Source organism: Maylandia zebra, linkage group LG11, assembly GCF_041146795.1.
Source record: "Maylandia zebra isolate NMK-2024a linkage group LG11, Mzebra_GT3a, whole genome shotgun sequence".
Lineage (NCBI taxonomy): Eukaryota > Metazoa > Chordata > Actinopteri > Cichliformes > Cichlidae > Maylandia > Maylandia zebra.
In genome coordinates this window covers 36545527-36573278 of record NC_135177.1, presented here as the reverse complement: position 1 = coordinate 36573278, position 27752 = coordinate 36545527, and the positions used below count along the sequence as shown (strand labels likewise).

Here is a 27752-nt window from a genome sequence, read left to right as displayed (position 1 = left end):
CGGGTGGGTTCTTCCTTGGTTTTTACACAGCTGACTAAACGTCAAACAGAAAACTGACTAAACAGAAGTATGAGACAGTCGAGAATTTACGCCAGTGTCCTGTTATATTTTAGATAGCAAGGAGCAGACGGCCGAGTTTATTAAACTCCACTGAGACAGCGGTGACGCTAATCTGAAGGCTAGACCGTCCAATTTCACGGCCGTTTACTTCCGGCCTACCTGACCTTCTGAGGACCCGGCCTTCGCGGTCTACGTGGGCCGGAGAATGAAGGAGTTTGTGTGTTTGCGTGGGTCTCTGCTGTGACAGGACTCCTACGCGTGCTCCTATATTAGTGGTGGTTTCAGCGGTGAGACATATCACATTATCACAGATATGCATTTAGGTGTGTACAGGTTAAAAGTGGAGCTGGTTCAGGACTCGATCAACCAAGAACTGCTGAGCCAATCAGGTGCGACGAGATTGGTCCTCAGTGGAAAAATGTGTTGTAGAAATTCCTCTTTAAGTGTTTCTCAGGGTCCTAGAAAAATGCATACACTATTGGGCTTAGAGCCACAAATCGACCACGCCCATAAAAGTGCTATAAAAATTTTATATATTAATATTTTATTCCACTTTAAATTAGCCAATCTTTTAGACCTACTTCTCCTTGAAATATTCATGTCAAGTTTTAATTACATTTCGCGGATTTTAACCCTTTATATCCCGGTTTCGTCACATGAGCGCACTGCTTTTTTTGCCCCAAAAAACATAAAACTTGAATATTTTCCAAAAAAAACATTTGAGGTAATATTCAATTGTTATTATAATTAGGCCTTTAGATGGACTAAAGATTGGCACCAATATTCATTTCGATCGCCTTTTTTTTTTTTTTTTTCAGGACCAGAAAATGGTCTCCAGGCGGCAAATGCTCCTCCTCTAGGCCGAAATAAGTGCATCTTGCCGGGGTAAGTCGCGACGATTACCGGGGCACGATCACCGGGGACCTGTTTTTCCAGCACACACGCCCGATACCACGTGACAACAAATACGTCATTTCCTGTTGACTAAAAAAAAAAAAAAAAAAAAAAAAAAAAAGCACCCTCTCACAGTCCTAGGGACCAAAAAATGGTCCCGCCCGATCAGCGGGCGAAGCCGCTGCTGCACGCCGGAAATGAGGCTTCATTTCCCGCACGTCTATCTAAGCAGCCCGCTATTTTCCAGCCCGGGGTCAAATGTGGAGCAAGGGCGCCACCCGGTGGACAAATAAAAAAATTACAACTCTAAGGCCCGCCCTGCAAAATGAAAATGAAAGTTAAACATCTACGATCCCTTTGACCGTAATTAATTTGCAGTGAAAAATAGCGTTTATAATGGGTTTCAATGGGGCACAAATCGACCACTAAGCCCAATAGTGTAAGTTTGTCTGTAGCTTAGCCACTGAAGCTAATTGAAGGAAGTCAGACTTGAATTTTGAAATAAAATCATATCAAACTTTTTTTTTGGAGAATTTGGCTATAGTCCATTCAACACTGTGCAAATGGCATGTAATCAAAATTTGAAAATAGCCACAAATCGACCCAAGACCCTCCAGGGGTTTTAAATGTGAACATTTCATACATACTGTGTTAGCGTTGCTTCTTCCTTCTACCAGCTTTATTATTAATTTTCCAAATTTTCTGCAGAATTTTGCTGGTTTTTTCCTAATAAATGTGTCATTTTTTCTATTAACTTTGCCAGTCTTTCTCATAAATGTAAGACGTGTAAATGTTTTTAAAAAAGCCCCTTAACTTTTGTTTTTACTGAAAGCTGCTGAATAAGTGATTTTTGATTGGCTGGCGGTTATCAGTTATGATACACACTCACCCCCAAAGAAGTAGAGTCAGCACGTCTTCTTGAGTAATCATTTATTAATGAATTTAAGGCCACTCTGGACTGTGCAGAATTCATAAGGGGCGCAGAAATAACTCAATTACATCATCCTGGGTAACTTCACTCTGCGGCTACGGATTTCTATTTTCACATCAGAACGGAGTCAAACCAAAGAAAACGTTTAAGCAGCTTAAAGAATCAAACATATTCACAGGTAGAGGCGGCTTGATACGCTGAAGTAAATGCTCAAAATACAAGTTTCCAGTTCACAACACAGCATGCTTCATATGTTTGAAGTGAGCACTGATATGTATTCAGCACTAAGTTGTTCTTGGCCATGCATGCCAACTCCCAGTACAGATATATAGACGATATTATATGAGTGTGTAAGGCCAAAGGTTGAATATGATTTCAGAGTAAAGTCATAGTCTTCACACAGGACAGGACAAAACGAAGGTCTTTACAGAGCAAAAAAACAAAAAACGTCAAAAATGATCCCCGTCCACAAACTGTATATAAAAGATGGCTGTAGCATCGTGCCTTAAACCTGCAATCTTTTCTAACGACCAGCAGGTGGCCCCAAAAACAGGACTGCACTAACATGTAGAGCCAGTCGAGGGGACTGACTGCTTCCTGTTCATCGCATCGTACATAATGGACTGTATATAAATGATGGACGGAGCCACTGTGACATCACATCAATCCTTCCCATCAAAATTTTTTTTACTTTAATAAATGTACATGCTGGTTCTGCGACTCCTCAGAGGCCCGCTCATTCTGGACCGCCACATGAAACAGGAAGTCCACACATCTGCCATCTTTTACATACAGTCTCTGTCTGATACCTGAAAACTACTGTGTGGTCTGTAGTGTTTCTGCACCGACAGTGTTACACAAATATTTGGACTATACTTTATTATTTCACAGCTTTTCACACCGTCAGCATCCTCTTTGGTTTTGCAGCCAGCCTCACTGGTGACGATGCCCCCCCCCACACACACAGATCTGTCAGTGGAAGAAACTGAGGCATATGTAGGATACAATGAGGACTAACAAAATAAAAGCATAATTTAACAAGAAAATAAATACTTTCTTGTTAAACACTACATTTGAGCCATTTCTGTGTTGGTGCACAGTTTGTTAAAAAAATAATATTCAACACCTGCATGCATTATTCATACTTACATTAGTGTTTTTTCAATTCTGTCTGTTTGGCAAGTTAACCAGTTATAATCAAGACTGAGCTAATGTCTGTCCGCCTCATGTCGTCTACATAATCTGTATTACATAAAAATTGAATGTTTACATTTTCAAACCACATTATTTATTTATTTAGTTTAAATTACAAAAGTAAATGCATGTCCCCCCCCCCACACACACACAAACTTTGCCCTCCATACTCGCCTCATAAACACTATTTGGGTGGGTGGCTGCTGATCTCTGTGGTTAATAGGTAAAGCAGGTGCCAGTTTCCTCAAATAATTTGTACCAAAATGATTCGCTGTCATTTCCTGCAAGGCCATCATTCAGTGTTCTTGTTTCAGTAATTAAAATAGTTTAAAGGCACCTTAAAGTTACAAAATGTAACTACAACTTTGACCACTGGGGGCAGTGTTTCACCACCAACTTCTTGCATTTCTATTCAGCTCCATCAACAAGTTCTTATTTAAGGTGACTCGTAATGTAACTGGCATTACACTAAAGTGTGTCGTCATCTCTTGAAACCTCTTCCAAAGGATTTTAACAATTATTAAAAACACCAGGATTTACATAAAGTACCCCAAATATTGCCCAATGTCATTGGCCTTAAATATTGATTACAGTTTTCTTCTAATGTTTGATTAGCTTAATGAATGTGACCATTGAATTTCATCGTTCCATTTAATTTCCCAGATTTGTGCAGATTGAGGATAATTAGTGTCACATCCAAATTCACTGCATATAAAGCATCAGAGAAAAGAAAAAAAGACTCCATTTTGATGCAAAGCTTAACCCCACTGAACTCAGACAGAAGAGATGAATTCAATGAGAAGACGTCAGACATACTGAAGTTTAAGGAGATGGTGTAAAAGGCTGAAATAAGAGGAGCTGCAACTTCATCTACACCATGAAATCACTCCCGCTGTACTTCCACAAGCTCATCTATAATCTTAAAAGATACGTTTGTCTTTGTAAAACAAAGGTGTTCACAGACAGGTGTGCAGAAGCGAGAACTTTGCCTTGACGGTAACAGAAGCACAGAAAACCCCTTCGGTGCTTTGAGACGAGAGGCTGACACAGTGCGACTGCTGCTCCTTCAAATCCACCATCCTCGGTAGAGTAAGGTACGAGTGAAAAGACGAGACAAAAAAATAGATTCTAAGGCCTCACACGGTTAAACCAGCGACCACAGCGCTGCAGATATATAAACTCATAGAGTCCAACTGTTAGCCCCGCCCCCCTCTCTCGGCTGCGGCTCCCTCAGAAGAATAAATTAGAGCAGGACCGGAGGAAGCGGCACATCACTTAGAAGAGTTGATCCATCTTTAACAGATTTAGGTGTTTCATCGTCCAGCACGCCCGACGACGTGAAGGCGGAGCGACACTCGGGCGACAAAACTTACAGAAGAAAAATCTAGAGGAAAAAAACCCAACACCTTCATACAGCATGTACTGATAGGATTATCCGTCTGAAGTGAGAGTAGCGAGGACTACTTCTCTTTGAGCTTTTCAGCGGCGTCTTTAGCTTCAGCCTTGGGAGCGGGGCCGGGAGTCCGGGGCGGCGGGTGCAGGCCGGCCTCCGTGCCGATGTTCACGGTGATGTTGGTGTACAGGGGCAGATATTCCCGCGAGATGACCTCGTATTCCACCGTGTTCATCCCGTCCGCCCTCCAGGTCTGACGCGTCTTAGCGAGCATGTTGAACCTGACAGACACACGAAGCAGAGCATCTTCACTCTTCCAGGAGAAACAGCACAGCGGCTCGATTACAGCAAAATCATGACCTCGTTGTTTCATTGTTTACAAACAAACAAACACTTTTCCACTTCGAGAGTACAGTAGACAGTAGACAGGTGTCCATAAGCAAACATGTGAACAGACTGTAATCTGGCTTAAATAAAAACAGCCTGTGGCCTCACTTGTAATTTACTCAGGACCAGGTTTCCTCTAAAAGATGTCTGAAGGTTCATCGTGGTCTAAGGAGCCACGAAACTAAAGCGTCTGGACTTCTTTAGGTTTCTTGAAGACATTACACCTCTCTGTCCTAAAGGTCAAAGGTCACTCCGTTGAGGATGTTTGAAACAGGAGTGAAAGAAGCCATCTATGTCCATGGCCATCTTTCAGTCACATGATAGGGTGGGGCTAGGTTTCACAATGAGCTCGCCCAAAACCGCTGCTGACAATGACCTTTTTTCACATGTGATGAGGCACATGACCAATAGTTGGTCAACGACCTTCTTAAGGGTTAAACACCTGAGACGCTCCACCGTTTACTCTCAGAACTGAAGAAGCGTCTCAGATGAGAGTTTAAACATCTTCAAGAAACTTAAAGACGTCCAGATTCTTTTACTTCCGAGCTCCTTAGACGATCTAGAAGATACAGTTTCCAGTTTCCACTGCCCTAAAGCGCCAACGCTGAACAACACCGACTAATTTTAGTTTGCCGATCTGCATCGGTATCAGCATTTATACATGCCAACAAATGAAAATGCAAAGGGAGGCAGGAGAAACACATGTTAGAGGTGATGATGTGGCACCGCTCTGGAAATCCCTGTAGGATGCACGACTGTTTGGAATAACGGGAAAAATGACCAGCTGACCCGAGAAGAGTCGGGAAAGTGTCAAAGTATGGAAATCTTTGCAGGACACGTGTGTCGGAATGAAGAAGGAAATGTTTTGGAGTGTGGGGTTTTAATATCTTCAAAATCTGCATCATTCAGGCTCCGGACAAAATTTACATAATGAAGCTCGCTAACATCAGATGCGTCGGCTCCGTGTTTACGTCTTTTTTTCGCGATAGATTCTGAAGCTGCAGGTTTCATCTTTCTTCAGTCAAAATTGACTGAACCAGCAGCCAAAGAAGAGCAAACTACGCTTCACATACACGTCGTCATGAACTCCCTCCGATTTGCTGTTTTGCCTCCACTTCATGCACAGCTCTCTCTCTCTCGCTGTTTACTTCAAGAACTGTTTCCCATTCGCTTGCTTGTTACCCACCAGTCTACAGCTGTTTACAGCGCTGTCGGCCGCTGCGGTTTAAATGACTTTTTCATTTCTGCTGTTCAATACTGAAGAAATTTAAACTGTTTAAATTTATGCAAACTTGCAAAACGCTCAGCTGTGTCTCTAATCAAACATCTAACTTTGCTCTGCTTCACGTCAGCAGCATCAGGTCATGTTCATGTGTTGATTCGTGGTTTTCTTTTGTTTTTGATCTACTGCTGAATATTTTTAAGGTCATCTGCTATAAAAAAAAAAAAATCTCCTTCATGTTTTTCTGTTTTATGCGGAGCCCTGCAGGGGACATGGGAGAAAAAAAAAATTAAGACGGACTTTTGTGAGATCTCGCAAAAGTCAGTCTTAATTTTTTTCTCCCATGTCCCCTGCGGGGCTCCGTAGTTTTATCCCCAGTTCTTTGACACAAAGGCATCTGCTGTGATGCTCACACCTTTGATCAAGTCTCACAAGTGTCAGCTTTCTTTTTATAGATATAAAAATATGTATATGTACTGATAAATAATAAGAATTATAATATTTCCGACTGAAGCAAAATGTCCTCGATTCAAATCGAATCAATTCTAGAAATCTGTGACGATACGCAGCCCAACTTCCAGCTAGCTGTGACGTAGCGTGTGTCTAACTCTGGTATCCAACTATGGCCAGCGAGTCACGTCTGGTCGTTTCTGTGCTCAGACTTGAGATCTCGTTATCCCAGCGAGCACTCGGGCCGCAGTACCTCTTTGGGTTCACGTCGTTGCCTTTGTCCAGCTTGTGTTTGATCATCTTGTACCGGCCCACCTTCAGTGAAGGACGAGTGATGTACATGCCAGCCAGAGAGACTCTGTGGAGACCAGAAACAAGCGTTAGACCGATCACCCCTCCTGATCACTGAGGACACGCACAGCATTTCCCACATGATTACGGGTTAAATTCAGGGGTGGGGTCACTTTGACTGACATCTAGCCTCGGTCTCCAGTAATGTTTGACTCAGCTGTGTCAGGATCTCTGGACCATGTTTGTGCTCTTGGTGACTGTTGGAGAATTCACCTGATCAATAACAGGTTTCTACTGTTGCCCCGGACAGTTTATGGATGCGAGAGCGCATAAAATGCAATATGACAGAGGCTGCCTCGCTCTTTCATGTGGAGCCTATGAGGAACCCTGAAACCGAACCGCACGATGCTCACCTGACTCCGATGTCGTCGTCCTCGCCGCCCCAGCCCCAGTAATTGTTGGGGAAACCGTTCATTTTAAGGTAGTGCAGGGGCGTCAGAGCGGACACGCCTCCAAAATACATCTTGTATGGAAGCCTGGAGAGGGTTAGGATTAGAAAACAAGACAAATTAAAAGCGGAATAAAGAGCATCAGGGTTTTATTATTAGTTTCTGTACTGTTCAGACAGGTTAGAATATATGGCAGGTGTGTGGAAACTGAACTCTGGCATTTAAATAACAAAACACACACATGCAGCTTCTGCAGAGTCGCCGGGTCCATGCAGCAAACACAGAAGCTAAAGTTTCACTGAGCCAAGTTTATTTCTGTAACTCATTTAAAACTACAGCAGTGCACAAACACTTTCAAGTCAAGGGAAATGTTTTCAAATTAAAGTATAGATAAAATTCAAGTAAAGATAAAAGCAAATCAACAGTAACCACGTGGGGTGGACGAGCTCGAGTAAAACCTGCCCTTCTTTACCTCAGGCCCCCTCCAGTAAGAACTTTAAACAAGCCAACACATCTGTCCAGCAGAGAAACATCTGGGTATTTCTACCCTGCACTGATAGAATATTATTATTTTATTCTTCACTCATTAAGTTATTTTTGCTTTATTCTGCTGATTGGACCGTTTTACCACAGAGATTATATTCAATACATTTCACTTGGACACATTATAGATGCTTTTTTAGTTACAGAGCTCTTTAGCACATTAATTATTACATATAGAAAAACTACATTAACAGTAAGGTTTATTGTACCTTTACTATTCTGCTGCTTTATTTATGTATTATTTGTTTTTTAAAATGCAACCTTTTCTACAACTGACATCATGACACATTTTTGTCACATTATATTTTAATTCATTTTATCGAGTTACTCTAATCAACTCATCCTGTTTTTTCAGGACATTTTATCTGAATTTATTTCATTTTAATATCTAAATGTGTTGACTGAGCCAGTGTTACACCCTGGAGCAAAGCAGCACCTTTTCCATCAGCACCTACGTTTGGGTCGCCACAGTTTTCAGGGGTTCCCATTAGGTCACAGCACCGGGTAGAGGTACCTTCTTTTAGTATCTGCTCTCTCGGGGTCCCCAAGCGATCTGAGCAGGTACTAAATGTGATGTCATCAGAATGCTTGTCAGTGATTGGCTGGTCAGCAGTATCACTCGATGAGTCATCATGAAACCGCCATTTTTGAAACCTGGCAACGACGGGAACGGCTACAAAAACAAGGCCGTGAAAAGCCACAGACAGAGCAGCAGGCATATCGTCACCTCGACATCCACTTTTTTGTAGCGTTCGTGCCGCATATTAGTCACGTCGCAGGACGCTCGGACGTGTCGCTACGAGGACAACCATGCATGTTAGGTAGAACCGGATTGTAGTGGCGATCCGAGCAGGTGCTAATGGAAAAGGGGCTACACTGAAGGACAAATGAGGGCTGTCTGAGAAGGCTTGTGGACTTTTTCTATTGGTTGGTTTATTTGAACTAAAGTGAAATATTGCCCACTCACAGGACTGCTTTCATACAGCACTTCATTCTACAGCTTGCACTGAAACCACGACATGTATCGGTCGTTCTCAGACATACTTGTAGCCGAACTTGTCCATGGCGATGGCCGCGTGCTTGGGGTTCGAGTCACAGACGTACGTATTCCGGTCGTCTTCTGGAATGAGGTCCACATCATGGAAGAAGAGACAGTCCCAGTCCTCCTCCTTCATGGCCTCCCGGAAACCGGCGTTCATCAGCTTGGCTCTGTTAAAGGTGTAGTTTCCAGCCTGCAGAAGAAAAACAAAAATGTTTCTTCACGTGACCGTGAAACAAGTTTAAACGGAATATTTGTGTAAATGAAAAATGCACAAAGCCAGACGTTCTCACTCAAAGGAGGACGCACAACAGACTTCAGCAGGTCAAATATTCAGCCACAGAAACGCTGTGATGTTTGTGCTAAACAGGGATTAGTGAGGTAAACTTTAAAAGCATTTCAGGGAGTTTGTGTGAAACGAGCAACCAATCAGAAGACTGTTGCATAAAAGGAGGAGGAGCTTGTTTCAGACAGGATGAACCGACGCGCTGCTGGAGAATCCAAGAACAAAGGAGACATAAGCCCCGCCCACTGGGGGTTACGATCTAGCGGGACCAAACGTACATTTTTTGTATTTTATTCATTTACTTTTCCACAGGTAGTCCCACTGAGACCCAGTGTCTCATTCCCAGGAGAGACCTGATGGAGCGACGAATGCAACGATGTCCTGTGACCGCGGGCCACGACTCAGCTGTGTAACATAAACTCTGATAAATAAGACGCCAATGAACCAGAACTAGAAAGTTTAGCTAGCAGCACATTAAACACACATTTAACAGCACTATCAGAATGTGACTGAATCCAGCTGAGCAAAACTAATAAAAATATCATTTATAAAAGCATTTAATTGAAAATCATCACAGAGTGTGATGGTACGATCCAGCTCAAGAGGCGCAGGAGATAAAGAGCTGAGAGTGAAACATCAGTGAGCTCTAAACAGATTAAACCTCTGAGCTGCTTCAGATTTCTTATCATCCAACATGCACATCCAGTGACCACACACCAGAGGGCGCTCTTTATCAAGCATCAACTAGTGCATCACCTTAGACAATAAAAACCCTCAATACGCCAAATATTATAAATCTAAACATTAACACAAAGACAGTAAAATTAATTTCCAACCGCCTTCTGAATTTTAGTGTAAAATAGAAATAATAGAAACCTGGTGGATGACGTAAATGCCATATTTGAGCTGCTGCCGCTGCAGGAACGGATGCAGGTAGTAGAGCAGGAACTTGAGGTGGTGCTCTCGGTGTCTGTGGGGAATGATGATGGCCGTGCGATGCCTCGCCACACAGTCCGGCGGCCTGTATTGTCCTCCGCGCACCACCAGCGGATTCTTCCTCTCAACCTCGGCCAGACTAAGGCGTGACGGGAAGCTGACGTGGATCGGCCCTCCTGTGGAAAGAAGTTATAAATTACGTCCAAGAATGAATATAGTTACCGGACAGAAAGCAAATGATGTGGTCAGGGTACGAGAGCCGTCCTTTGTGACATCAAGCTTTGAAATGACATTAAGTCAGACGTCAGCTTTAAAAGCACAAAGTCAGCCGTGTTTGTAATGTAGAGATCAGTCTGACAATCCTGCACGCGCTGCTCGTCCAGCCGCCCGCCTGAGGTCAGGGGGACAGAAAAACATATCTATAAAAGGAAGGAAAATTTTTCACTATATTAAAAGTATATATACACTGCATTAATCAAGGTTAAGCTGACGTTTGTTTTTTTAAAGCCACGTCGCTCCAACGCCTGCTGACTCATCAGATCACGTGAACAGGTGGTGGGTTACAGATGCAGGTGTGCCGCCTACCCAGGTCAGCTCATCGTGGAAGCTTCAGATTTCTGTTTTCAAACTGACTAAATACAAATATCCCCGCCCGAGCCTTTCAGCTGTTCCAGTGGAGGAACCCGAGCCGCTCAAACCTCCAGCAGGTTTCGTTTGTCTTTGTGTTACAGCGACGAACATCTTTGTTTTTTCTTCAAGAATCTTTTTCTTCCCTCATATCAATTCATGGTCTTCAAGTGGTTTCAAATTACTGAATAAACATGCGGCAGGATTCTGGGTTTAGACGGCGTAGCTGGAACAGAGCTGACAGAAGAGTTCAAGTAGAGCGCAGTGAGCTCAGGGCTCATAGTCAAAGCTTCCTGGTACAAAGAGCAGTTTCCTTTTAACGTCAAATCCTGGCAAACACGGAGCATAAAAGACCTCTTCAGGTGGAAAACTGTCACAAGCTTTATGGTGCCTTCACACGGTGTGACAGAGCTCAGTGGTTTGATGGCAGCCGTATGGTTGGCATCGCTTACGTTTATTGTGCACACGTCATTTCCACAGAGCCAAAGACGTGGCCTACACGACTGTCAGCGCACTGAAATGCCCCCACAAAAACATCTGTTTTACAGAAAGGACAAAATCACTAAATATGACAACCAGAGGAAATGTAAGGCGCGCTCACTTGATGACATCGACTCACATGAAGAGTTGACTGAAACTTTCCCCACAGCAGGTGAAAAAGGGTGGAGAAGGTCATGACCCCTCTGCAGCGTCATGTTTTTATAGATGATTGATGGACATAAACTTAGCACCATAAAAGCAGCGACTGTGTCACACCCTTTAGACACTAAGATCACACAGGCGCTCCTTCCCCAGCCTGTTAGTGATCAAACACAGATCCTTTCCTGTATATCAGACAGACATACGGGAAACATGCAGGAACATTTAAATATTTTTAAAGAGGTCAGAGTGACACGTGAGAACCGTATTTGGCTTTTATCCATAAGGACAATAACAAAAACTGAAACTAAAGTGAACTGGAGGCAATAAAACTGACTTTTGTTACCATCCACACACACTCAGGAAACCTGAGTGCAGATCAGCTGTGGGGTCAGAGTTTGTGTACAGGCTTCATCTGAGAGGCAACTTGAACCAGGTCAATCTCATCTCATCTCCACAGGTATTTTGATTCTAACTGAACTGATCCTGAGAAAGGAACCACACAGAGAGCACGCTGAGAAAAACAAACTATTTTTATATAAAACCTGAAACCAGGTGCGTGATTTCAGGTTCAAAGCTAAAAGGCACTCAGAAGCCAGATGTTACATCACGGATAATAAATCTGATTTCAAAGGGACAGCATTTAAACGTAACATTTGGTTAGGCTCTGAGCCCGTGTCTGGGTCAGGACAAACATGTTTTTTAAGTTTAATGTGAACTGAAATATTTCTCTTACTTAAACCCTCTATCACTCACTGGATTTATCTTCACTTTCCTTCTGCAGTTTCTTTTCTTGAAGATACAGCAGAAGGAACCAGTAGAAACTTCTTGACAATGGGTATTTAGCGTGATGGCGCCGCGCTGACACGTGTTCAGAGGCTGCTCTGAAGAGGCTCGATGTTGGCCTGAGGCAACACTGGTTTGGAATGTAGGAGAGACGGTTTGTGCCACTTATTGTTGGGTTACGCCAAAAATGTGGTTGGTTGGCTCGTGTTAATGACACACAGCTGAGAGTAAACAAGCTGTTATTCTTTATTTCCACTTCTTAAATGTATTTATTCATTATTTAACATCTTCATTAACATCGTCTTTTAACGAGTCAGTTCTGTCTGAAACAAGCTGTTTTGACTCCGCTCCATTTAATCCAGCTTTCTTCTGATTGGCTGCCTCCTCAAAACAGAAGGTTTGTGCAGCAGGTAGGTTTGGCTTCTGTGCTCGATGACAACCATATCAGGAGCCGAGAGCAGCCAGAGCTGTAGAACAGTGATTAGAGCTTTCAGCTCACAGGTATTACTTGCAAACTCGCATTGACTCAAATGATGTTTAACATGACTGTCAGCCACAGGAACAAACATACTGCTTTTATATAACGGGGGAACGAAAAGCACAAAAGTGCTGCATACATTTCCATCTTCTCTTCAGTTAATATTAAGTCAATACCACCTGTTTTGTTTATCCTCTCTGAGACTGAACGCAGAGCTAAACAAGGAAAAAAAAAAAGGTCACGTGACTCAAATATGCAAAAAAAGGAAAAACCCTGCAGTGAGGCTCGTGTGACTGGTCTAGTTTGCCTGTTTATTACAAGAATATTTACACTATATTTGAATAAAGGTGAGACAAAATCAGAAGTTACTAACTTGTGCATATGAGAACACTACAGTAGTGAGGGTGAAACATTTAAGCATAAAAGTGCACTTCAGTCCTCGCTCACACTCAGCTGACTGCCGGCGAGGGCACCTGCACCAAAACATGGCATCTAATCTACAGCTGAACAAGTTCAATTACAGCCACATTTCCATCCATCCTTCTTCCACTTGTCGGGGCCGGGTCGTGGGCGCAGCAGCATAAGCAGAGAAGCCCAGACCTCCCTCTCCCAGCCTGTCTGGAGGAACACCGAGGCAGGGAAAGCCTGGAACAGCTTGCCCAGCGGGCATCCTTGTCAGATGCCTGAACCACCCCAACTGGCTCAACTTCACAAGCCAAAAAACTTTCATGACCTATAACGTTTCATCAATCAGAGCTGAATTTTAGGGACTTCGCCTGCATTACCTTCAGAGGCTACACTGAGCCCTACAAGGACGCAAAGTCCCAAATACTTTATTTAAACAAGAGATTCAAGCTTCAACTTTTAAGGGTTACCTGAAGTATGAATCGCTGTCTTAAACCTTTACGATGGATCCACTTAACTAGTGAACATCTATTTAAGGCTAAACGGAGAAAAGCCTAATCCACCTTTGGATCGACACTGAAGACGTGGCATGAGCACTCACCTATTAGAGGGGACGTTTTGGGACAGTAGGGCGTGTCGTCTCGATGGCCGTGAGCTTTGGGCAGGTGGGAGAGGTTGGCGTATACGTCCCCTCCACTGATCGTGGGTGTGGTGTGGTTGCGGCCTGATACAGCGCCCCCGTCTGGCTTGCGGAAGATGCGTATGAAGTAAGTGACCCTCTTCTGGTATCCCTCTCGGGACAGCAGCGCCATCACCACCAGCTGGATGCCCAGGAACATGATAAGGTAGCGCCATTTGGACTGAATACTGAACATGGTGACGGCTCGGATGGGTCCAGTGGAGACAGGTGGAACTTGCTGCTCGGGCGTAGCAGGTGATGATTGTCAGGGTTAGTGGAGGGTGGCGTCAAGCCTTTTCCTTCCTATATAATCCAGAATATGGCAGCGCACGGCGAATGTCAAGTGAGTGACAATCTGTGAAATATTTAACTTCAGTATGTCAGACGCGAAGATGTCACACAAAAAGGCACTTTTGGTAGGCTGTAAGCACAAAGACCCCCAAACAGAACAAAAGTAGAAAAATATTCCACACTGAGACACAAAAAAAGAAAAGAAAAAAATCTGGTCCACTTTGTCCTCACTGCATTCCCCGCTGCTGCTCAGCAGGTGGTAGGTATCTCCAGAGCTGACTGTTGGTCCACTTTGTGTTTGGTTTGGGGAGATAATGCCAGCCCCACATTATGGAGTCTCACACCGACTGAGCACCATCCGCTGCCCTGTGAAGTTCACTCGCCTCCAGCCGAACAATCTGCAGCGTCTCCTTCTCTCACCCTTCCTGCCTTTGTGAGCTTTATGCTGCCTTCTGCTGTCCCTCCTGCTCTCTCCTGAGGGAGGCCTCCACAACAGCAACAGCCGCCATGACAAAGGGGAGCATATGCAGCCGTATAGGCGCTATACTTTACAGAGGATTACACGGCTTCCAGCCGCTCACCGCCTGACTGGCTGGAGAGACGGTGGGAGTGGACCGTGACTTGCATGGGAGGAGTGGTCAGAAGGGTCCTGCATGAGTGAGTGGGTGGGTGGGTGAGTGTTTGTTAGGGGGAGGCTTCAGTACAGAGTGAGGCTGAGAGAAAAAGAAATAGGGGGAGGAGGACGAGGAGGAAGAGGTCGAGCTTTGACTCCCAATGCTATTATTCCATGATGATGCGATCCACCTTAAGCCGCTCACTGGTCACCCTGGATCGACAGGAACTGGACGGGTCACTCCAGCATGGCTCTGGAAGACAGGAGAGGAAACAGGGCGGGTGTTAAAACTGACTGACATCCTTTGGCTGAAACTGTTGAAGTCAGCGATTTCAGCACACAAACAATGAGCTGTTGTTACAGCACAGGCAAACAAATGGATTGTGTTTGTTTACAGAGACCAAACAGCACAGTTGGAAAGCCTGCACTAATCACTCAGTGGGAGATCCCTGCTGCCCACTGTGGGCGGCAGACGGGAAGCCACGCATCACAGCGTCGAGGAAGTTTCCAAAATCTGCAGCCGGAGCAGTGCATCCTTCTGCTCCTGATGAAAGGACCCGATGATGTCGTCCTTCCTGACCCGAGCTCTGCTGCAGCGATGCCGAGCACATCCTCAGTTACAAATCAATTAGCGCTCGTTAAAGCAGCCGCACTCGGAGCACTAATCCTAATCCCAATCCTACTGAACGCTACGTGGCTGGTGGAAACACGGACAGAGAACCTGCGCCCACATCAAACACCGCGACCCAAAATCAAACGATATTTTATCCTGAACAAGAACTTGGATTTCACCCTATTTTAACTGAAAAGTAATCAGTTTCTGGACATTTTTTAATGTGTATTTTTGTTTATTGTCATTTAGTGGAAATGCCACCATGTCTATTCTTCTGCTTTTTACATTTTTTATAGAAAAACATTCAGAGGAGGACATATGGTCTGTATTTAAAGAGAAAGATTGACAAGACCTCAAAAATATCTGAAAACTATAGAAATGGTAAAGATTACAGACCCGTGGCAGCAGTGCTACATACAGAAATTATTCCAAGGCAGATCATCGGTACATGAAAATTCTGGTATAACATCACCAAGAAGACTGTATGATAGGATCTTCAGCACTTCAGCATCAAGTACCCACAGGAAAAGGTCACATTATGAACATTTGTTCCTGCTCAGACTCTACAACAGGGCTGGGGAACTCCAGGCCTCGAGGGCCGGGGTCCTGCAGGTTTTAGACATCACCCTTCATCTACACACCTGAATCAAATGATTAGTTCATTACCAGGCCTCTGCAGAACTTCAAGACATGTTGAGGAGGTCATTAAGCCATGTAAATCAGCTGTGATGGATCAAGGACACATCTACAACCTGCAGGACACCGGCCCTGGAGTTCCCCACCCCTGCTCTGCAACAGGAGATAAGAGCCGCTTGCTGAATCGTGTGTGTGTGTGTGTGTGTGTGTGTGTGTGTGTGTGTGTGTGTGTGAGGACGACCCAAAAAAAGAGCTGTAAAGGTAGGCAAACAAAAAAGAGACACTGATGTGATCAAAGATATGCTGAGAGAAAAATGAGCCCTTTTTGTTCCTTCATACCATCAAAGCCGTGTTAGTCTTGCTCATTTCGACAACAAAGCGAACGCATTCTGAGCATTTAACACCGAGTGCCTCGGGAACTCCACGCAAACTTTAAAACGACAGACAGGAAATGAAGAAATGCAAAAACAAAACACACTTTGATCAACTTGCAGAAATGTACTGATGCTATCTGACTCCTCGTTCTTTAACAGCTGACTGGGGGATTTTCATGTGAAGGATATTAAATGGGTTTCCCATTTCCCCTCTGAGAGAACATGCGGATCAAACAGAAGAGGAAATCCTCTGCGAAAGACTTTCATCAGAGCTGGGAGCAGATGGGAGGATTGACCCCTGACATGTCGCCCGGCACCTATAACCTCTTGATATGGTTTATGACATGATATGTCAGAGACTGTGGCTAATCCCACAGAACGGAAATTCATCTCAACCACTCTGAGCAGATAAATAAATAACGTAATCTGTTTTGAAGTAATCGCTGACGCTTTCTAAAAGGTTCACATTCACTGGATTATGAGTCTGAAGCTGCTCTTCAACCATGTGACTGGACAGAGGGAATAAAGGTCTGCACATCTCTAAATTTACTCAAGTGCACTGAGTGCATTCAACCCTGGAGCCTTAACGGGCCAAAGGAGCTCTGAATAAACTCCTACTGCTAGTACCTGCCGTCTAATCATGTTAATCTTCTTTTATTGTAGTCGACAGGAGGCTGCTAGGGCGGCGCCTTCAATGATCATGTGATTTCTGAACCAGTTCGACTTGTGATTCCAGCACAGCTATGATCAGTGTTGCCCACAGATTCCATTTGCGCGTGCCACATACCACTACAGCAGCTGAGTTTTCGGCCCATGAAGTTGTTTCCACTATCAATATTTTCATGTTCACCTGCTGAATAATTGTCGACCTGCTTTTATTATAGACGAAGCACATCGTGTACCTGGGAAAACAAACGCACACAGTTTTCTTTAAAGGGTGTTTGACAGACTTCCTGAAACTGCAGGGCGAGGACGTCGGGTGTTGGCCAGTCGTAGCACAGCAGGGTGGAACATTAGTCTGCTGTGTCTGCCAAGCATCACTCAAACTCAATGTATGGGAATCGAGCCTTGAAAAATAATCCAAAATACTCGATTTTCTATTATTTTCCACAAATGATATAATCTATAGGTGGACGGGAGAGACACCTCAACATGTTATCCAACAATGCACACAAATCAATGCTTGAATTCCAGTTTTTAACCAAAGGAGATAAGATGGCTATTAATGTTAATATTATGTGCCAACTTGATCTACTAGACAACTGGAGAAGATCCCTGGAGAATGAATTCATGCGCTCCGTGACGCTCCCGTCTATTCTCACGTTCTTTATGAAGAGCAGAAATAACAAAGATACTTTAGCGCTCGCGGCTCGTGCTGTACCTGAGCTGGTTCACACAAAGGGAGAACCTGGCAGCGAGCGCCTTTTAAATAAAGCTCAGGCGCCAACTTACACGCATACAAAAGAGGCCCGGAGCTGCATGGATCTTTCTGTGCTGGCTGAGGATGAGGAGTGAACTAAATACAGAGAGGAAGAGCAGCAGTCTGGTGACGTTCTGTGCTTTTGACTTCATCGGCTCTCCTGCACGGATGGTCTTCCTCTCTGCATTTAGAGCCACATCAGAGAGACCCTTTTCTGCTCTGTTTCCCAGCATTACTGTGTTCTTATTTTTCACCCAAGTATACAATCTCTACATTTTCCTTCATTAGCACATGTCAAACATGTGGTACCCACTCGCTGTTTAGTTCAACTCGAGCCGAGCCGGCTGAAGAGTCGCCGATCAACAAGAAACTAGAGATGGCACCAAACCACTTTATGTTCGATACCGATATCATAAATTTGGATATCTGCCGATACCGATGTGAATCTGATACAGTGTGTTTTTAATCAATAAAACAGTTTTTTAAACATCTTCCTGCATTTGGAAAAGTTCATACTCAAGTTTTAACAAAACAAACAAACAAAAAACACTAAAGCTATTGTGTTAAACCTGTATGCAAAAAATACACCATTAAAATATTTCATAGTTCAGCAAAACTGATCAATCTCATAAACGTAAACCTACAGCATCCTCCCTATTCTGGCATTTTAAAGAGCACTTAGCAGAAATATTAAACAACATAACTAACAGGGTTGCAAACTCCCAGCAAAAAAAAAAAGAAAAGTGAACCAGTCCCCAATTTTAATTTAATGCATGTGTTAAAAAAATGCACAGAAATTATTTTTCAACAATAATTAAATAGATTCAGCATCTTCCTTCAACAGAACTGCAAACTGCACAGATGGTACCTTCCCAAAGGAAAAAGTACTCTAGCTTACTAGGGTATATTAGACTTAACAGTCACTATATACAGTAATGGACTTCTATACATTTTACATCAGATGAAGACTTTGGGTGTAAAACTCCGATAATTATTTATTAAAAGCTCGACATTTCAAATGAGAATAAGAAAGAAAAGTATGTCTTTGTGCCCCCTTTTCCCTGTTAATGCCCTATCGGCCCCCCTGGCTAAACTTTGCTAGATGCGCCCCTGCACAGTTACGTCAGCTGCGTAGATATTTAATGGTTTCCCTCCGATATCCAATCCAGTAATTTAGTTCAGTATCGGCGCGATACCGATACGTAATATCGAATCGGTCCATCCCAACAGGAAAGGTTGAATGGAACGACTCTTATATAGCTTTTCTACTCTTCCAGAGAACTCAAAGCACTTTATACAAGATGCCTCATTCACACCCATGTTTAAGTGTTTTCTATCTAGCAATCACATGCATTAGAGAGTGACCTGTGCCACCACAGGCATCTCACTGGATGTTCAAGCCACAGGCCAGGTCATGGTAGATTTATGCAGTTAAAGACAACAGGACTTCTTTCAGGTTCCTGAAGATATTTCGCCTCTGATCAACAAAACTTCTTCAGTTCTAAAAAAACTGATGGGAGCCCCAAACATGTGGGTTCTCCATACAGAGAAGTCCTGAGAGTCGCTGACCCTCCCTGAAATCACAGGTCTTAAAGGATCACACGAGTCAATACTATCTCAGGGTCAAGGGTGAGGGTGTGACACACTGCTCCCACACCACCATCATGTGAACTATTAAAGTCAGCAGGGGTTGAATAGCCTGGGACGGGATCCTGGTTTTTGGAAGTGAAGACCCTTCTTTGATGAGAGACTGAACATCTACACACATCAAACAGCAACAGTTTGCTTCACTTCAAGCTCTTCAGACTTGGTTGTATCCTGACATGTAGCTTCCCAGAAACATAACTAAGAGTCACACTGAAATTCTGCAGTGACTAATTGGTTTCTGTAGCACTGTTTCCCGTTTCTGTTCCTGGTCACTCCTCCTTTTGTTGCCTTGCTGAATCAGCTGCTTGTTAGTGTTTTGGCAGCAAACCTACTGAGCGACTCGGGCCCACCAGCATAATGATGTGATGATGATGTATACTTTACTGATCCCTGTGGGGAAATTCCTCTCTGCATTCAACCCACTCACTCTGAAGCAGTGGGCAGCCGCTGGGCGCGCGGGGAACAGTGTGTACAGACGGTGCCTTGCTCAGGGGTACCTCAGGGTAGCCAAACCCCTGATCTTGGGGCCACCACTCGACCTGCTGAGCTGTCCCTGCCCTAAGTACAAATGTTGGTCACACGTGTTATGTCACCAGCTTCAACTGTATAAATACATTTTACCAGATAAAACCAAGTCCTTCACCCTTTTTCTCCTCACTAATTTATTTTCATCACTTGTATTATATCTAAAGTTCAACTAAGTCCTCTGTGAAAACGATCCTTCAGTATGAGGTTAAATTAACCTTGGATGAAGACTCATCAGTTTCATGAGCATTTCAGCTTCCGTGCTGAGGAAGAGTCTATTCTGTACAACATCCTCATTTGTTTTAAGAAGACCTGTGTAGATTTTAGTCCCTCTTGTTGTGCTGGTTCGCCATTGTTAATATATTCTGCTTTTCCCTGTAAGATGATAAGCTCGGGGCGGGGAATTTCCTGAGTGAATCAAGGCCGGCTAATAGCTGCATGATGATTTCCTAATAATCCATTAAAGCACCGTCGACATTTATAAGACTCATGTTACATTTGTTATGTCACTGTGAGTTCATGTAGGCATGTCTGTATGTCCACAATGCTCGTCCAGTCTCAGGCACCACCGAGTTAAAAACTGACCCAAACCCAAAGTCTTCATTAAACTTCAACCTCCAGCCATCTTTATTTATTTAAACTATTTACAAAAGCAAGCTGCCCAGCTGCTAGGGTCTAAAGATGAAAACTAAACCGCAGCAACTGTCAGGCTAATAGGAACACATTAGCACAGGGAAGATGGAGGATGAGGGTTAAGTTGTTCTCAGTGAAATTTCAGGTTGAAGCTCCCAGATGGGCCGAGACAAACAATCATGGCAGAAAGAAACAGACGTCTGAGATGATCCAACCACAACACGAGGTTAGTCATGAATGTTCCCGTGTGGTTTATTACTCACTATAAAAAGTTCTTTTTTAACACGACTCAAACTACAAGGGATCGTTACCAAGCCTCAAAGACAGCCCAGGCCCAGCAACAGGCATGTATTAGACACGTCCTAACTCTATTACGCATTTCTGCTACAGACCAAATTCAAACGGTGTCGGAAAGAAGGGATGACGAGCTTTACTGGGATAATCGGTGTATCACGGTAGCACCAAGTATCCACGGGGTAGTGTAACACAACCACAGACCTGCCTCTATTTCACCATGTGCACTTCACGTTACTGCAACTCCTCAGCCAGAACTACAAAATCAGTCCAGGCAGCCGTATGATACAGGCTGATAAATGGCTGACGTGGTTAAAAGGAGCAGATAGATGTTATCGACTACTTTTACCGTCAGCTGAAATCTGACTGTTTATGTTTATTTAATTACAGTATGTCAAATTATTAACATTCCTCTCTCTACAACATCGCTCCAGGTTGAAACGCAGCTTTGCATCTATTAATTTCATATGCAAATACATCTTCTCTGACTTTAGTTCTATAATCAAGTAAAGGAAGTTCAGCAACAGCTCCATGTGGTGCAGGCGTGTTTGCACACATGAATGAATGAAGAGGAGCCAAGAGGGTTCTGAACAAAAGTGCTGAAACGAAGAGCAGATGAGAAAATAAAAAGGGACGAGGGGGGAAGAGCGGAGATATATTTAGATCACGTAGCTCACGGTCAGCAGTGTCGTTCAATTCCTAAAGGCACAGCACAGAAGTGAAGAACAGCAGGCACGGAGGGAGGTAAAGAGAACAGCCGTGGTGGTAACCACAGAGGCTGAACACCACAAACACACCTTCCTGTCTTAACTGAGCGAAAACTGATCACAAATTTTCAATGGAAATTAGAAGTGGTTTAGTTTACATGTCATGGTTATCTGAGCAGGAAATTCTGGCTGCGTCGAGCCCCGCCCCCCAAGTCGTTAAATCTGCTTCGCTGCTCAAAACTGATTGCAACTGCCTTCGAGGCAAAAGTTTTTCTTACTAATTCTTTACTTCAGTTATTCCCAAACGTCTCAGAGGCAGCGTATGTGCACAATCGATTACATTTAACAAAGCGACCCAGATAAGCTGCAGAAAACGGATGGATGCATAAAGCTATGCACATTTACAGCTTTACACTCTGAATATTTTCAGAGTTACAGGCGTTGTAAATCCACACAGATGGGTCAAACCTTCTTAATATTTGTATGTTTGAGGTCTCGTTACTTCTTAAAAACCAGAGACGACTTCTTATCTGGAGCACAATCACGAGCTTCCAAAGTGCAGCCTGTGAGCAGAGCTGAGGTACAAAGTCTGAAATGAAAGTGGGGAAGTATTTCCCCCAGAGATACTTCTTTGGCCACGGTGCTTTTCCACTGTGAGCTACACCTGAAACCCCCCCACTGAAAGAAATACACACAAAAATGGAAACGCCACAGTGAACATACGTTTCCCTTCACTCGGGAATTAAGAACTAAAATTCATTTTCATTTTCTCGTTCAAAGTGAGGTTTTAGGAATTCGAGCCTCAAATGTAGACCACAGAATTTAATTCTTCATAGCCGGCCGTGTGAGACCACTGACTGGGCTCCTATACTGGAACAACATTTAGAGAAACAGCTGGAGCGATTTCACTCATCGTTCGATTCTGTTTAGGCAAGATAAACTGCTTCGTTCAGGTTAGAGTCTCACGTTAGTGCCAGCAAAGACCAGCACTGAGCCAGGCAAGCAAACGGACATCAAGTTTGTTTGAGAAAGCGCCTCGCGGTGTTGCTCAACACCCAAACAGCTCCGTCCTGACCAAAAACAGGCTGAGCGACAGGAGTATTTAACAGTGTTAGTGACCATGGAGAGGTGCAGTCAGATGTGGTTACACAACAGCTGTATTTTTCCCGATGCTGTTACCAAAACAACAGAAAAAGCGACGCATCATTCCTAAAAGCTCTGCACACTTAAACTCTGCATATTCAGGCAGGCCTTTCCTCTCAAGTACCAACCAAGCAGGCCCAGGCGATGAAATAATGTGTAAACATGCCCTGAGAAAAGAGGCGTCTGCATCGCAGCGCGTGCCAGGGACCCTGTCATGGCAACGCCTCCTGAGCCCCGACCATTCATCACAGTGCAGCTGGTACACGTCGCCATGGCTGTTCCTCAGTCCGACTCCACCGAGACATGAGAAGGAGAACAGAGTGGAAAAAAGCCCATCATTCTCCAGCTTTTTCCACCTCCTCTCCTCTCTTTCTGCCTCTGGTGGCTCAAGCTGTTTCCATAGTGAGGCCTTCCTCACCAAACCATTAGGGAAAGTTATTATCTAATGACAATCAAAGCAACCTGCACCAGTTTGTAGATGGGAGCCATGGGGATAAGAAAATCTCCTCAGGGATAGATAACCCACAACACAAAGGCCTCCCAGAAGCAACAACATAACAACACAGCAGCTTTTTCAACATTCAGGATTCAAGGTAGTAAAAATTTATGTTTTGATGTTAAAAGTTAACACCTAAAAAAAATAAGAGTTCAAATCAAGCAATACTGAAATGATTCAATGATGCAATTCGTCTGCAGCTAAATCTTTATCGTGATAAATATGGAAACAAAAACGTGTCAAAGGCTTTTTTACACTAACAACAAAAGGCATGCTGTAACGAAAACTAGCTCCATGTAACACTGAAGGCAGATGATGCTGAAGCTGCTCAGCTGTATTGAAACAACAACATCCTGAAAAGCTTGTCTGAGATGCTATCAACAACGCGGTCTGAGCCTAACGCTTCATGCAGGCCAAAAAAAGGAAGCACCACAGAGGGTGCTATTTAAAAGAAAAAGGAAGAAACGGCATGAAAAGAACAGAAACGTTCTTAAAGTGTGGTCAAGTGTCTCCTCTGCAGAAAGAGCTTATACTGAGTCTCAGCCTTCCTAAGCAAATCTGACCCAAGGTTATATTGAAACAGAAAGGATAAGGCCGCATGAAGCGTGTTTTAAAGTCACACATAACAGCTCCAGCACCAACCACACTAATCTGACTTTATAACAGCAGCAACAAAAAAAGAGATTAAATGAGACCTGGTGCAGAACCAGCAGCCGTTAGTGATTTTAGCCCACGTTTACGGTTCGGTAACAGAACCTAATAGTACAGATTACTTATTTTGTTTCTGCAATTTCATTTTATTTAAAGGTAAGTGTTCAAAAACAGAAAAAACCAACCGACAGATCTTTGCTCACAGCACCCGACCACAGCAGCCTGAAAAACTATAGAAGTGAGAATCAAGATAGAGAAGTGGCTTCGACCAAACAGTTTCCTGAAACACACAAACTCAAGTATTATATCTTCATGAAAACCTTTTTAAAAAATACCTGCCCTCATGATCTGTATCACTGTTTATCCTGCTTACCTCACACTTCAGTTTATAAAGATATAAATCTGGACTCTGAGCTCTTTAATACCTGTGACAGCATGTTTACTCTGACTGATAAGAGCAGGACGACTTCAGAGACAGACTGAAGCTCTGGTCCTCTCCCCGGTAGGACAAAGAAGAGCAGCCCCTCTGCTGCTCTCTCACCTCCAGTGTGGGCTGGGTTCAGAGGGGGAAGGGGGCCGCCATGCTGGGCCTTTTGTCCCGCTGTGGAGAGCACATATACGAGGACATATGGGCAGGAAGACAGGCTGAGAAACCTGCCTTATAGCAGGGAGGTAGCGGGAAATGGCGAAATTAACGAGTTCTGTCCGCACGTTAAAGTGCTCAGAGAGTAGTTAGCTAATAACGAACCCAGTTTCCTGGTAAATGCAGCTGCCATCGTTAAACTTTTATCGGGGTCGGCTTTTGCTTATAGGATCAACACATCAGCTAAAACGGAAGAAGAAGAAAAACAGACTTCGGGGGGCTTTATAGCAGACACAAAGTTAGTTAGAGCTGGTATTAATCAGCATTAGCTTACGCAATGCTGCTAAGAGCTAATATACTGATTTAAACCCCGTGTTTGCCCTTATTCTTGGTAACACTCGGGCTCGCATCGACAGTTTTCCAGCAGGGGTCTGATTACTTTTAAGTGGAGCTAACAACAGTCCCGACTGCCTTTAAACTGGGCTCACTTTTTCCTGGTTTTTAAATCATGTAAAAACATCCGAGAAAAGGGCTCCCACCCCAACTCAGAGCCGATCCTCGCCAGCTGTGAACGCCGAGCCGCGCCGCGCTATCCGTGGAGGGGAGGTTGTTAGTTAGTTACTTAGCTGGCTAGCTAACGGGCTAGCATCCCCACACGGAGCTGTTTTGGCTCCATCATAAAAACAACCAAACGTCTTTTTACAGTCTTACCTGAAGGTGTTTTTATCCCCCAGCAGGTGAAGCGACAGTTAGCGGTCGGTGTCCCTCCAGCTGCCCGTTTCCTGCTCAGTATTTCCGATGTGCGCTGAAGTTGGAGCTGCTGTTTGGTTGCTGGCTCGGAGGCTGAATGAGCAGAGCCGCTGCAGCTCGGCACTTTTCTCCTCCCCTCCGCGGTCAGAGCTCAGCAACACCGACAACCTGCCACGGCCACAGCTGCTGCTGCTTTACCACAGGAGCTCCAAAAACAGCCACCAAGACCCACGGGGGACTGTTTTATTTTATTTTTTGTTTCTGTGGCTTTGACATAAAAGCTAGCAATGAATATGGAAATCATCCTTGGTTATTTTTTTACATGTTTCTTTATCACTGGTGTCTGTGATGTATTTTAATTACATTCTCCAGCTGTAATCTTTAACCTGTACTTCTATCTGCTGCCCTTTTTAAGGGTCACCCCCCTCCTGTGTCACACTAACCATCTGGATGTCCTCCTTCATCACATCCATGAATCTTCTCTGAGCTTTTCCTTTTTCCTCCTGTGTGGCAGCTTCTTCATCATTCGTTGCCCCTCATTTACATCATCCCTCCTCTGCACATGTGCAAACGTCTCAGTCTTGGCTCTCCACAGACTCTGTCTCCAAACTGCTCAAGCTGAGCTGTCCCTCTGACACGTCCATTTATAATCCTGTTCATCCCGGTCTCTCCCAGTGAAATCCTAACATCTTCAGCTCAGCCTTCCACCTTTTTGTCTCAAAATCATGCGTCACAGCAGGTCTCACTACCATCTTGTAAGTTTGCCCTTTCACTTCTGCTATCCTTCTGTCACAAATGACCTCTGACACTCGTCTCCACCCTGGATGCGCTCTCTCTTGTGCACTGTCCATCACGTTGGATGGTTGAGCACAGTTATAGGTAATTAATATTATAAATGGTACCGAGAAAATGAAGTGTCAGCATAGACCTTCAGTTTTGGGAAACGTGGCACATTATATGTATGTTGACTGGGGGTTGGGTTCATTTAATAAAATCCAAGGGGAAGCACAAAAGCCCAGTGTAAGACAAATAAGCATTATTTTGAACTGTGACTCATGCAAAGCTGCTCCAGTAGAGTCCAACATTAAAAATGTGGAGCTGAGAATGAGCAGAACGAGTGCACTTCAACAATGTGTTGTTTTTAAGCCTGCTATGTTAGCCATCGTGCATGAAGTAAAGCTTAGTAAGTACAGTGGAGTAGAGACTAAACATTTCTCTCTGGACTGAGTGAAAGCATAAAGTAGTATAACGTGGAAATACTCCAGTACAAGTACCTCAGGGTTGTACCTGAGTGCTGTCTTTGTGTAAATGTGCTTTATTCCTCCACAGCCAAACCTGAGGGCAGTTTTTAGAAGTCAAGTCTGTTATATTCTTAATAACTCAGTGCCTCTGTTCACTGTTTATGGCTTTATTATTTTTACAGGTTCCTAAAGGAGATTAGTTGTTTTCCCGACCTTTGTACAGACATTTCATCTGAATTATAAATCTATAAATCTTACCCTGAAATATTACCTGTAATACAATCAGTGGTGGGCTCGACTTTATTTTATACTTTTAGGTTTTGAGGGTGTCCCTGGCAATTACATAATCCAGAATAAGGCCATGAGTTTCGTGAGGTGCATAAATTTCCTGCTAGGCGAGTGGCTAAAGGGTAAATGGCACAGGAAGCATAGCAGGATGTGTGCTGGTAGAGAAAGCTCACTGCAGTAATTTCCATTTAATCTGAATTTGGTTCACAGAAATCAAAGCTGACATTCATTTCGTTGGGAGGCACTGCCGTCAGCTGTCAGCAGGTTTTGAACTGCTGCTCTGTATGATAATCATATTTTGGGTTCAGTAAGGGTGTGTCTATAGACGGGCACATGGAGCCCCCCCAAAAAATGTCAGCTAGGACCCATCCATCTTTAATATACAGTCTGTATACTCATTCCAAAGTCGTCATTTAAAACTGTGATGATCTGGAATTTAAAGATAAACAACTCACTCATCGCCTGCAGCAGGTTACAAACACATTTAAGGTAAGATAACATTTATGCTTTCAGAAGACAAGCGTTTAGATGAATGATCGCTGTGGCTGCCTCTGCACTGAATCACCTTTGTTTACCTGTTTCCGCGAAGATAACAGTTATCGAGATGACAGGCCAGCCACCTCGCTACAGCTTACTTCCTGTCAGCGCCTCAACGGCTCAAAGCAGCATGGATGTTGTGGTGTCAGGCCTGTGGTACAGACTCTTCCCTCGACAGTGCTTTGGGAGAAACCACAGGGTGGATCAAATATTCACCAGGATGTCCTCCTGCCCAGAAATAGCGATCCCGCAGCTCTGTCCCTTTTATTTCGACCAGGTCACCTACATCCTTCCTACCACACCCCTGTAGGTACCACCACTCTGATGGACAGGCGGTTCTTTAACTTGTGTATTTGATTTCCTAATCATCTTCCTCCCACTTCAAGGGGCAGCGGTAACCTCCAGCTGCAATGCTTCAACTCACGGGCAAACTTAAAAACAGAGACGCAAAGACCGGCAGGGGTGCGCCGAGAAGCTCGGCCCAGCACCGGCATCCATCTGAGTCGACTCTGTCAACTCCAGAAGCCAAAAAGCGGCAGCAGTTTATCCACACGGGACTACATCTATCTCATGTATGGCTCCCGCTGCTGATTAATAAATGTATCTATTTTATCTGGTAAA

At 44.0% G+C, this 27752-nt stretch overlaps 1 protein-coding gene and 1 long non-coding RNA gene across 3 annotated transcripts; one reads left to right on the top strand and one right to left on the bottom strand.

The window, feature by feature from the left end:
* Positions 1–1867: 1867 nt before the first annotated feature.
* Positions 1868–25664, bottom strand: si:dkey-199f5.8 (beta-1,4-galactosyltransferase 3). Of its 2 annotated transcripts, none has more exons than XM_004571097.6 (7): positions 25027–25664; positions 13612–14846; positions 10016–10251; positions 8859–9046; positions 7236–7358; positions 6785–6889; positions 1868–4753 (listed from the first exon to the last, which is right to left on the bottom strand). In XM_004571097.6, the coding sequence occupies exons 2-7, from the start codon at positions 13883–13885 to the stop codon at positions 4540–4542; spliced, it is 1140 nt and encodes a 379-aa protein (XP_004571154.2). In that variant the 5' UTR covers positions 13886–14846; positions 25027–25664; the 3' UTR covers positions 1868–4539. The 2 variants fall into 2 exon arrangements, with proteins under 2 accessions (XP_004571154.2, XP_076746427.1); XM_076890312.1 differs by lacking the exon at positions 25027–25664 and adding an exon at positions 22752–22854.
* Positions 25665–26978: 1314 nt separating this feature from the next.
* Positions 26979–27752, top strand: LOC143421158 (uncharacterized). The gene is made up of 3 exons (XR_013100909.1): positions 26979–27083; positions 27184–27437; positions 27518–27752. It is a non-coding gene; the product is annotated as an uncharacterized LOC143421158 (long non-coding RNA).